Source organism: Neolamprologus multifasciatus, chromosome 3, assembly GCF_963576455.1.
Source record: "Neolamprologus multifasciatus chromosome 3, fNeoMul1.2, whole genome shotgun sequence".
Classification (NCBI taxonomy): domain Eukaryota; kingdom Metazoa; phylum Chordata; class Actinopteri; order Cichliformes; family Cichlidae; genus Neolamprologus; species Neolamprologus multifasciatus.
Genome location: NC_140441.1, coordinates 593483 through 605103, shown reverse-complemented (window position 1 = coordinate 605103; position 11621 = coordinate 593483). Strand labels below are relative to the sequence as shown.

At 40.5% G+C, this 11621-nt stretch overlaps 1 protein-coding gene across 2 annotated transcripts; it reads right to left on the bottom strand.

Moving 5' to 3' along the window:
- Positions 1 to 363: 363 nt before the first annotated feature.
- LOC146520929 (protein NLRC3-like) lies at positions 364 to 10470 on the bottom strand. 2 transcript variants are annotated; one of them, XM_085154347.1, is made up of 8 exons: positions 10347 to 10470; positions 8894 to 9027; positions 6193 to 6324; positions 6007 to 6108; positions 5496 to 5552; positions 2785 to 2863; positions 2418 to 2622; positions 364 to 2168 (listed from the first exon to the last, which is right to left on the bottom strand). In XM_085154347.1, exons 3-8 carry the CDS (start codon positions 6279 to 6281, stop codon positions 364 to 366), a joined length of 2337 nt encoding a protein of 778 aa, XP_085010473.1. In that variant the 5' UTR covers positions 6282 to 6324; positions 8894 to 9027; positions 10347 to 10470. The 2 variants fall into 2 exon arrangements, with proteins under 2 accessions (XP_085010473.1, XP_085010474.1); XM_085154348.1 differs by lacking the exon at positions 5496 to 5552.
- Between the last annotated feature and the right edge of the window lie 1151 nt (positions 10471 to 11621).

Here is an 11621-nt window from a genome sequence, read left to right as displayed (position 1 = left end):
AAACCTTTCCAGTATGCTAAAGCATATAATTGCGACTGGTGCCACCCCTCACCCTAACAGATGGTGGGAGATAACTTCCCCTGAGCCTTGTTCTGCATTTTCGTCAGTAAACTTTGTTTAATATTATAATTACTTTGACGATCTGAAACATTTAAATGTGACAAATTTTCCCAAAAAAAAAAAAAAAAGACAAATCAGGAAAAAGAAAATATATTGCACAGAACTTTGAGTTCACCTGATCATTAGATTCGATTGTTTATTTTTTTTTAACATATACCTAACTATTCATTACATTATATAGATTTTTAAGCCTGTTGTCTTGTCAAGTAGAATCAACATTTTAATGGATTAAAGGATAATGACTTACAGAGCTTTGTTGGAGGCTTTGACCACTGGCAGCAGCCTCAGAAGAGTCTCCTCTGAAGCAGAGTATTTTTTCAGGTCAAACACATCCAGATCTTCTTCTGATGACAGTAAGATGAAGACCAGAGCTGACCACTGAGCTGCAGACAGTTCATCTGTAGGGAGACATCCTGATTTCAGGAACTGTTGGATCTCCTCCACTAGAGAACGATCATTCAGTTCATTCAGACAGTGGAACAGATTGATGCTCTTCTCTGCAGACAGATTCTCACTGAGCTTCTCCTTGATGTACTGGACTGTCTCCTGATTGATCTGTGAGCTACTTCCTTTCTGTGTCAGCAGACATGGTAGGAGAGTCTGATTGGTCTGTAGTGAAAGACCCAGAAGGAAGCGGAGGAACAAGTCCAGGTGTCCATTTGGACTCTGTAAGGCTTTGTTCACAGCACTCTGGTGGAGAGATTGGAGTTTTGGTTTGTTAAATAATTTAGATTTCTTGGAGGTTGTTTGTTGTTCTTCCAGCAGATTTTTTCCAGAGTTGATGAAGGTCAGATGGACATGAAGAGCAGCCAGAAACTCCTGAACACTCAGATGGATGAAGCAGAACACCTTGTCCTGGTACAGTCCTCTCTCCTCTTTAAAGATCTGTGTGAACACTCCTGAGTACACTGAGGCTGCTCTGATATCGATGCCACACTCTGTCAGGTCTGATTCATAGAAGATCAGGTTTCCTTTCTGTAGCTGATCAAAAGCCAGTTTTCCCAGAGACTCCATCATCTTCCTGCTCTCTGGACTCCAGTGTGGATCTGTCTCAGCTCCCCCATCATACTTGACCTTCTTCACTTTGGCCTGAACCACCAGGAAGTGGATGTACATCTCAGTCAGGGTCTTGGGCAGCTGTCCTCCCTCTCTGGTTTCCAGCACATCCTCCAGAACTGTAGCAGTGATCCAGCAGAAGACTGGGATGTGGCACATGATGTGGAGGCTTTGTGACATCTTGATGTGGGAGATGATCCTGCTGGCCAGCTCCTCATCTCTGAATCTCTTCCTGAAGTACTCCTCCTTCTGTGGGTCAGTGAACCCTCTGACCTCTGTCACCATGCCAACACAGTTAGGAGGGACCTGATTGGCTGCTGCAGGTCGTGTGGTTATCCAGAGGTGAGCAGAGGGAAGCAGTTTCCCCCTGATGAGGTTTATCAGCAGCGCATCCACTGAGGTGGACTTTCTAGGGTCAGTCAAGATTGTAGTTTTGTGGAAGTCCAGAGGAAGTCGACACTCATCCAGACCATCAAAGATGAACACAACCTGGAAGTCTTCAAAGCTGCAGATTCCTGCTTCTTTGGTTTCAGTAAAGAAGTGATGAACAAGTTCCACCAAGCTGAACTTTTCCTCTTTCAGCACATTCAGCTCTCTGAAAGTGAATGGAAATATGAACTGGATGTCCTGGTTGGCTTTGTCTTCAGCCCAGTCCAGGGTGTATTTCTGTGTTAAGACTGTTTTCCCAATGCCAGCCACTCCCTTTGTCAGCACTGTTCTGATTGGTTCATCTCTTCCAGGTGAGGCTTTAAAGATGTCTTCTTGTCTGATTGTTGTTTCTGGTCTGTCTGTTTTACTGGATGATGTTTCAATCTGTCTGACCTCATGTTCATCATTGACCTCTGCAGTCCCTCCCTCTGTGATGTAGAGCTCTGTGTAAATCTGATTCAGAAGGGCTGGGTTTCCTGCTTTAGCGATCCCCTCAAACACACACTGGAACTTATTCTTCAGAGCAGATTTAAGTTTACGCTGAGCAACTGCAGAAAGAAGTTCTGAATAACAATAATACAAATACAACATCAAAAATCAGTTCATGTTTACTGAATCCTTGTGAAAATTTCTGTCACCCTAAGAAATGACTGAACACCTCTTGGTCTGTCTCTAGAGACATTAGTGTGTCATTCATCCAGAAACCCAACAATTTACTAAGTACACATGCCAAATAATTCAACAGATGCTAGTATTTTAAAATACTTCAATTTATTCATCCAATAGCTTAAATTTTAGAGAAATCCTCTTACTACTCTGCAAACAGTCAGCCAGCTCCTCCTGCTCCATTCTTCTCAGGAAGTCTATTGTGATCTTAACAAATGCCTCTCTGCTGCTCCTCCTTTGCTCATCATCCTCCCTCTTATTCTCTAAGTATTCTGGGTAATCTGGACTCAGAACCTTCTGGATCTTCTTCAGCTCATTCTTCACAAAAGTGATGATGTTGTCCTCCAGCAGCTGGAACAGAATACTTTATGAATGAGCCAATCAGACTGAAATCATGGAGCCAAACATCAGATCCATGTTGGACACACTGACAATCCACTGGTCTACAAAGAGCAGCATGGAGATGACTGTGAACAGAATATATGTAAAAGCAGTTGTTGTACATGTCCAGACCATAAATATGGAGTCCAGCTGTGTTTGATGCTGCTGGGCAGACTGACCACTGGGAACCACTGAGCTCTCCTGGGCCACTCTGTGGAAGATTCATGAAGAATTAGTTCATCAAATCCTTCTCCATAGATGTACATGAAATCCAGTTTATTCCATCAATATAATTTAATTATGACACTATGGTTACCTGTTCATTCACTCCTGAAACAAAGTGGTGAGTTTGCTGGCTTAGATTCCGAGAACAAAGGCAAAATGGTTGGAACTTTTATTATGTCCAGCTGATGTATGGGGAATAAGTACTTGTTCCATCAGTCACTGCTTACAAAAGCATCATTTATCATCCTCCTTGGGCGTCTGCACTTTTTTTCCTCGCTAAATTTGTGTTTATCTTTAAACACTGAATTGTGCATCATATTTATTCCATTACAGTATTTTAACTTTTGTTAACTGTCTTTTTTATGTTCTTGTTCTTATTTAGTTTTAGATTTCTGGTTGATCAGTGATTGGGCTTTACCAATGATTGTTTTCATGAAGCTAAATTTGTCATTTTATGTTCATTTCTTTCATGCTTAATTTGGCAGTGGTCCCCATCTAGACCTTTTGTGTTAAGCATTTTATGTTGCACATTTTTCAGTGTTTGTCTTTCTGGATCAGTGAGGGATTCTCTTGTTTATTTCCTGTTTTACTTTCATGTCTTGGATTACATTTATTTCTTCCTTTCCTGCATTCCCTGATGTTTTTTGTTCCCTGTCAGCCCTGAGTTTGCTTACACTTATACTACAATGCAGTCCTGTACTGTTATTTATCATGTTTTTACTGCAATTTCTGAAATCTGCAAGTTTCCTTAATAAGTTTTAGATCCTGGGACCTATTCTTGTGCCATTCATCCACATCCATCACCTCATGTTGCAACATGATAATGCATGGCCCCATATTGCAAGGAGCTGTACAAAGCTTAAAACATCCCAGGTCTGGCATGACCAGCATATTCACTGGACACATCACCCATTGAGAATGGTTAGGATTCTCTTGAACGGTGTATGCAACAGCGTGTTCCAGTTCCTGCCAATATTCAGCAACTTCGCACAGCTATTGAATAGGAGTGGACCAACATTACACTGCCCACGATCAACATCCTGATCAACTCTATGCGACAGAGATGCGTTGCACTGCGTGATGCAAATGGTGGCCACACGATATACTGACTTGGGTTCTGCCTCCAGTAAGACAAAACTGTGCACATTTCAGAGTGCACAAAGCAGGAACTCTAGCAACACTTGAGGGAAGATGAACAACTTTAATAATTGACCAACGCGTTTCGGCTTGTGGTCTTCATCAGGCCTTCATCAGCCTGAATGAAGGCCTGAAGTTGTGAAGTTGTGCCTTCAGCCTGTGAAGTTGTGCCAGAAATTTTTGCTGCAATTTATCACATTTCAGAGTGGCCTTTTATTGTGGGCAGTCTAAGGCTACGTTCACACTGCAGGTCTTAATGCTTAATTCTGAGTTTTTGATCAAATCTGATTTTTTTGTCTGCTTGTTCACACTACAAATAAAATGTGACAGCAAACACGCTCCTGTGTGAATGCTCAAAGCAGCCGCATGCGCAAAAGAAGACATCACACACAACGCGCTGTTTAGACCGAGAGCAAAGAATATTGTTTGACTGATGGCCCTTAACATAAAGTCTTCGGACTTTACGTTCCCCAATTTTTGCTTTAAGTTATTTTGTTATTTACATATCGCCTAATAATGATCCTTATTGCTGTTTTAGAGGAGCGGTGCTTCAAAGGATAGTTGCAGTTTTCTGTCAGAATCTGCAGATTATACATTACAAATAAAATGTTCACGTTGTCTTCCCAACAGTTTCACTAACATCTACACTTCTCGGGCGCTTCTCTGGCGCTGATAATTGGCGTCTGTCTTGTGTCAGTGACGTAAAAGACGGATTTAATGCGACATGACCATCAAACAGCAGTCGCTCTCTGAAACATTGGATATGTATCGGATTCAGTACCACATACGAAAGTGACCCAGATCGGATTTGAAAATATCGGATTTGTGCCGCTCACACTGTCACACCATGGTCGGATATGGGTCGCATAGGGTAAAAAAAAAATCGGATTTGATGCGCTTTCGCCTGCAGTGTGAACGTAGCCTAAGGCACACCTGTACAATATTCATGCTGTCTAAACAGCACTTTGATATGCCACACCTGTGAGGTGGGATAGATTACTCGGCAAAGGAGAAGTGCTCAGTAACTCAAATTTAGACAGATTTGTGAACAATATTTGGGAGTAATGGGTCCTTTGTGTATGTAGAAAATGTTTCAGACCTTTGAGTTCAGCTCATGAAAAATGGGAGCAAAAACAAAAGTGTTGCATTTATGTTTTTGTTCAGTGTATTTGTTCTCCTCCATCTAGCACTACCTGAAACACCTGACTGGAAGTTCCTACCTACACTGTCTTGAAGCAAAGCACAAAGGAGACACCTGCTGGAGCAGCTGGAGTCCTACAGACACTCAGCTTCTTCACTACACAAACACCTCCTACAACATCCACTCTTTCCACTCTGACTGCTGTGTTTGTGGAAACACTCCAACACACACACCGCTTCACATATGAACATGTGTGTGAAACAGAGCTGAGCTAACATTAAACATGATGAAGGATTTATTCACCAACACTCAGTCACAACAATATTTACACACACATTACCTCTGCAGGACGACACACTCCTGATTTGAAGTCAACGAGTTTCTTTGACTGGTGTTTCTGTACAAAGCAAAACTTTGTTTATATTCTGGATGTTCTGTTTTTGCAGGATTTGGTGCAGTATTAATATTTGTGATTTGAAGAGTTTTCTCACCAAACACAGTCCCTCAACAGCATCTAAGTTTGTATTCACCACTTTGGAGGACATCAATTAAGACTTCTTTCAGTGGGTTACTTTCTGCTTTAATTCATGTTAGAGTAACACTGTTGTTTTGTTATTAAATTGTGCTTTTGTATTTTCTTGTGTAAAAAGAAAACCAATAAAATATAATTTAAAAAAAAGAAAGAATAACCTCCCTGTTTGCTGAAATCGATTTTCAGTTGTTTAGAAACCAAAGGATTGTTTTTAAGAGAAAGTTTAAATGGGATTGGGGGAATGACGTGTTTGCACTGCAGTTTATGTCGAACAACATCAAGCAGCTAAATCAAAGACTTTATGTTACTAAAAGCTCACCTCTCTGCAGCAAACAGAGGCTGGGATTTAAAATTAATGCCACTGTCTTTAGACGCGTCACTCTGTAAGGACACAGAGCTGGGTGGAGGTCCAGGTGGGTTCCTGTGAATAATGATGCAGAAGTGATGTGAGTGCTGAGCTGTGACATGGAGAAGAGTCATGGACAGTTAGAGATGGTCATCTCACCTCTGAGCTTTGGTCTGGCTCTCATGTTCCCCACACAGAGTGGTTTGAGAGGGAGGGACTCCCTCCTCTCTGTCCTCACACTGATCCATGCTGCTCAATTCACATCAGCTCACACACACTTTCTACCTTCACCTGCAGAGGAAACACAAATCATTCATGTGCACATTAACTGAAATCCTCCTTTCCATCATGTGTGCTGTACAAATATCAGCTGCTTCTGTCCTGCTTCATCTCAGTGTCAGCTGAATGCAGTCAGACAGCAGTGTGAGGCAGAGGAAGCTGCCATCAGCTGCTCTACTATCAGTCCACTAGATGGAGCCTGAAGCACACACGATGCATTCACTGACACACACTGATTCACTCCAACTGGAAGCTTCAGTCCATTGACATTCAGTCAGTTCAACATGTGTCAACATTTTCAAATATTTCAGCTGATCCATGATTCAAAGAGAATCAGCAGAGTTAAAGTCTTCACACTAATTATTCCTGCTGAGTTTGAACAGGAAATATCAATAGGTCTTATCTTAATGACCTTATAGTACCATATCACCCTATTAGAGCACTTCGCTCTCGCTCTGCAGGCCTACTTGTTGTTCCTAGAGTATTTAAAAGTAGAATGGGAGGGAGAGCCTTCAGTTTTCAGGCCCCTCTTCTGTGGAACCAGCTTCCAGTTTGGATTCAGGAGACAGACACCATCTCTATTCTACATCTCTACAAATCATATAGGTAGGGCTTGATCAGGTGACCCTGAATGCTCCCTTAGTTATGCTGCAATAGGTGTAGGCTGCTGGGGGATTCCCATGATGCACTGGGTGTTTCTTCTTCACTCACCATGTGTTTATATACCTCTATGCATGTAGATAGAGGTAATTATTTATCTCTGGCTCTCTACCACAATGTGTGTTTGTCTTGTCTTCCTGCCTTTACACCCAACCACTCAGGCCAGATGGCTGCCACCCTTTGAGCCTGGAAGTGCCCGCCATCACTTTCAACATTTCTAAACTAAAAAAAAATGTTGTCTGATTATGTTTCAAATATCTTCAGGTACATAGTGTTTCTTGGTCTCACCAAATAAAAACAACTTGAAAATCACCTTTGTTTCAATTCTGTACAACTGTTAGTGTATTACAAAATTTTATCTACATCAGAGATATGGGGGAGATATCATCACCCTCACCCGAGATTGGGTACAAAGTAGGGGTGCAACGATACACAAAATTCACGGTTCAGTTCGATACTTTGCTGTCACGGTTCAATATATTTTTTTGATACAAAAAAATGTTCATCCTTTTTAATTTGTCATTTATTAAAATTATAAATATATATTTTAACTCAAAAGTACAGTTTTTAAATTTAATGTTGTTGAAACAACAAAATAAAAAAAAATCTATCTGATTGAGAAATCACTCATCTTTGGAAAAGAGAGTTTATTACAGAGAAATGGCTCTTTCCAAAGTAAAAGCTCTACTATACGCTTCTTCTGGGCTATATTCTCAGCAGCATATTAAACATATCAGGTCCCCATAAGGAGAATCATGTGCTAACGGCTGTCTAAATGACTCGGGTAAAGTTTGTAACATGCGTGCTTGTTGGTTTTGTCTGCTTCCACTTGTCTTTGCACTAGGATGATGTCGGAGTAAATGTGCAGTCATATTCGTTGTGTTCCCACTAGTGCTGTCAGCGTTAATCTGAAATGACGTTAATGCCACAACACGGCAAATCTCCATTAATGAGTTACCGTGACACCATGACACTAGCGTCTTGAAACGCACTGAGAGAAATGAAGGTGAAAGATCTTCATTTTAACTGACAGGTTTCACTGACACTCAGAGACCTGTAACTACATGAAAACATATCACTGTCATACTCAACTCAAAAATGTTCAAAACTGCAATCATATGAAGTATAAGTGAAGGATTGTGATGATATTGTGTTATGGAGTGTCTGCTGATTCCAACATCTAAGAATTACAAGCCTGGACTTTAATGAACAAAATTCAGACATCACAAAGTTTTTTACATTACAGAATCAGATGAACAGACATGAAGGAATATTTGTGTTTTTATGAACAGAGTCAGAATCAGAGTCAGAGGTGTTTCTGATGATGTTTGGTGATGGAAACAGTCTCATGGATGTTTCCATCACCAAACTAGAAAAACTAGTAACTGCATGCAGCAGAGTTTAGCACAGCTGATCTCTGTGATGCATCAACAGGAACATGTTGTTAAACAGGACTGTATAAAGACTCAGAGTCTGAGTCACACCTGAACAATGAGCCTGTGCATCATCGTCCTGTCACTCCTGCCCTGCAGCTAAACCACTCGTATCAGTTTGAGCCCAAACAGTAACACGGTCACATGATCGACGAGGCCAAAGCGCCCGACAAGCTCCTCTGGAACTATCTTGTCTTTGTCATCAGATATGTGAGCAGCGGCTGAAACTGCCACATGAATAAATATTCCTAAAACTGTTTGGTTCCAGCCAATCAATAATCTATAATCATAAGGATTTGTCTTCAAACACAAGAGCTGAACATGTAGTTACATTGTAAACTTGGTTCTCTGAGTGAGAAACTATCTCTCCACCCTGTTACATATGTAACAGAGTGGAGAGATAGTGTCGGTGTGATGGAGAACATCAGGTCCAAACATCACAGAAACAAACAGTCAAACTGTTAAAGGAGGAAACAAAGCAAACTTACAGTTTCTTCACACAGAGACACCAACAACAAGCTCCACTGTCCCACTCTGATCCTGTCTCCTCCTCTTTTATTCTTGCTCTGAGCTCTTTTTGGGTGTGTGTTTAAGTCTCCACCCATAGGAATGCATTGATACACTGTTGATAACGTACGACATGAGAGCAGACGTGTTACAGAAAACAGCACAGACAGAAATAAAAGAAAAGTACAGCATAGGTAGAAATAACACTACAGAGTGTGAAAAATAACCTAAATAATACACAGACTCTGTCAAGAATAGTTATTAATATGTTTAATTTATCTTTAAAAACTTTTCTGCTCCTCAAATCTCTTGTTCAAGTTGAATCTAAGAAGCTTGGAAAGAAAAGCGTCTTCTTTAAGTTTCTCAAAGAAGTCCATGATCTGTAGGCTCATGAAAATTCCTTTTGTTGTTTTTTGAGCAGAAACATCAGAGTGTAGAGCAGGAAAACTATCCCAGCAGGATGTTTCTGTTTGGGAAATATCCCCAGTTATTCCCCTGAGCCTGGTTTGTGAACTGAATCAGACCTTTCCATCGTACAGGTACTAACATACAAACATGATCAGCAGGTTCTCTCATATGGAGAACACATTTTGACATCCGCAACAAATCCTGTGTTTTATGTTGATGGTCATGTGACCAACATCTTGTGTTGAGTCTTTGAAGATGAGGAGCCAAACACAGACAGTAGATACAGAAGGACTGTTTATTCAGGGCTTTAATACGACTGAACTGATGCTTCACATCCTGTTTAGAGACAATCGACCAACACAGGCTCAGTCCTCACTCATCACACGGACTTCAGTCACACTGGGATCAACAGAGGAGACTGTTCACCATCACAGTTCAGCAACAATAATCAGAGCTTTTCTCTGCCTGTCTTGGTGAGGAGCACATGTTCTGGGAATATCTGTTTTGTGCACTTCACACAGTCCTGAGTCACAGAGGTTTAAATGTGTTTGAGTCTGAGAGGCTTTACTCCTGCATTAACATCAAGTGTATGTAGGATTTAAACCGCAGTGAAAACACCCTTAAATATTGATGGTGTGTGTGAGAGTCTGTATTTACTTCTGATTATCTTTGTTTGCAGTGACCCTGAACTGAGCTGGAGCAGCTTCATGTTGTTTTGACGTCACTCAGTAAAACCTGAATGTCGGCTTCTGAAGAACAAACTGGTTTTATCTGTTTCCAGTTAAAGGGACGATCATTGTTCCACCAGTGATGTTGGAGCCAAAGTTTCATTCAGATCATTTTAAACTGTTTATCAAAGACAAATGTTTGAGTGCAGAGTTACTGACTGTTAACCAGAGTGGATTCAGCCAATCATCAAATCATCTCATTTGTTTTATTTTATGTAAATACAAACGTCTCACTTCCTGATCTGCTCATAAAGTTCCTAAAGACAAACTGTTAAAGGAGGAAACAAAGCAAACTTACAGCTTCTTCACACACCAACAACAAGCTCCACAGCTGCACACTAAACACGGACACACAGGTGATTCCTGGAAGGAGGCGGGGCTTCACCTGAAGGAGCACAGGTGGAGACTTGATAAGAATTTTCCCCTTACAGGGAGGAGGCTGATCTTCAAATGAGTTCCTGTTTAACTTTGTTTTGTCAGATTTAAAGTGGACTCAGTCTTGTCTGATTTCACCCTGTTTTTCACTGAGCAGATTTAAGTTTTATTAAAATAATGAAAATCAGCAGAGCTTGGTACTGATGGAAGAATCTCTTCTAATTGCTGTCATTCAAAGTGATCCAACCTGTTTGTAAACTGTTGCCAACACTGCCTACTTGGAAGGTTTAATGTTTTCCTGAATGCAGCTCACAGACTCTCCACTCTAAATTTCCACACGACCTAAGAGACTGATGGTGTTTTTCCTTTCAAACAAACTTTACTGAGAACACTGCGTAACACTCATGGACGCTCCAACAGCCCTGCGTGAAGATGGTGATCAGGATGAAGAAAACTTTAGAGTTCCCAGAGCTGCTGAACTACTCACATTGGAAATTCAAAGTCAGGATTTTAACCTTTTTAAGCATTTGTATTAAAGCAGATGGGCAGATATAATATTAAACTACAACAGTGCTGTTATATACAGCCTCACCTCCAGGAATAAACATCCAGACACATGAACTTGTGTTAATGCAGCCACTCAATAGGAACATACAAAAGTATTTTATCAACACTTACACTTCAGATCAGGCAGAGTGGAGCTATGTATAAAGACCAGTCAAATATATGATAGGATCCTGAGAGGTGGAAACAAAATCCCCAAATGACTTGTTTGTATTTTAATGTCAGAATAACTGCTCGTGTGTTGCTCACCTAAAGTATAAAAAATGAAAAAAGTCAATTTAGTTTAATTTCATCAAATTAAAGTTGCAGTTCATTTTCACTGCAGTGAGATAAAAAGGTTTAGTATCTACGTGTCAGCTGATGTTTGTTTGCTCACAGCAGTTCATTTTTTTTTAATGTTTGTCAAGAAATGACTGAATAACATCTGTAACATCTGCACTTAGACTGGTATCTAAAAAGATTTTAGTTTGATTTTATAATAATGTAAAATAAGATTCTCAAAAAAAAAAAGAAAAAAGCCAAAGATTGAATGTCACAGCTCAAAGTCTGACTTTTCCTACTAAAATAAAAAGTGTGAGTGACACGTATCAGGCACGTGTCCATCTCAGCTGAGTACATTCAACTTCCCTTTGAT

Bases quoted from the DNA above. Each gene is read 5' to 3' on its own strand.
- LOC146520929 (XM_085154347.1), bottom strand. From the start codon at position 6,281: ATGGATCAGTGTGAGGACAGAGAGGAGGGAGTCCCTCCCTCTCAAACC. The intron at 6,109-6,192 runs GTGAGATGACCA...CATTATTCACAG, and splicing joins AGCCAGACCAAAGCTCAGAG to GAACCCACCTGGACCTCCAC. The intron at 5,553-6,006 runs GTGAGCTTTTAG...TGCTTTGTACAG, and splicing joins CCTCTGTTTGCTGCAGAGAG to AAACACCAGTCAAAGAAACT.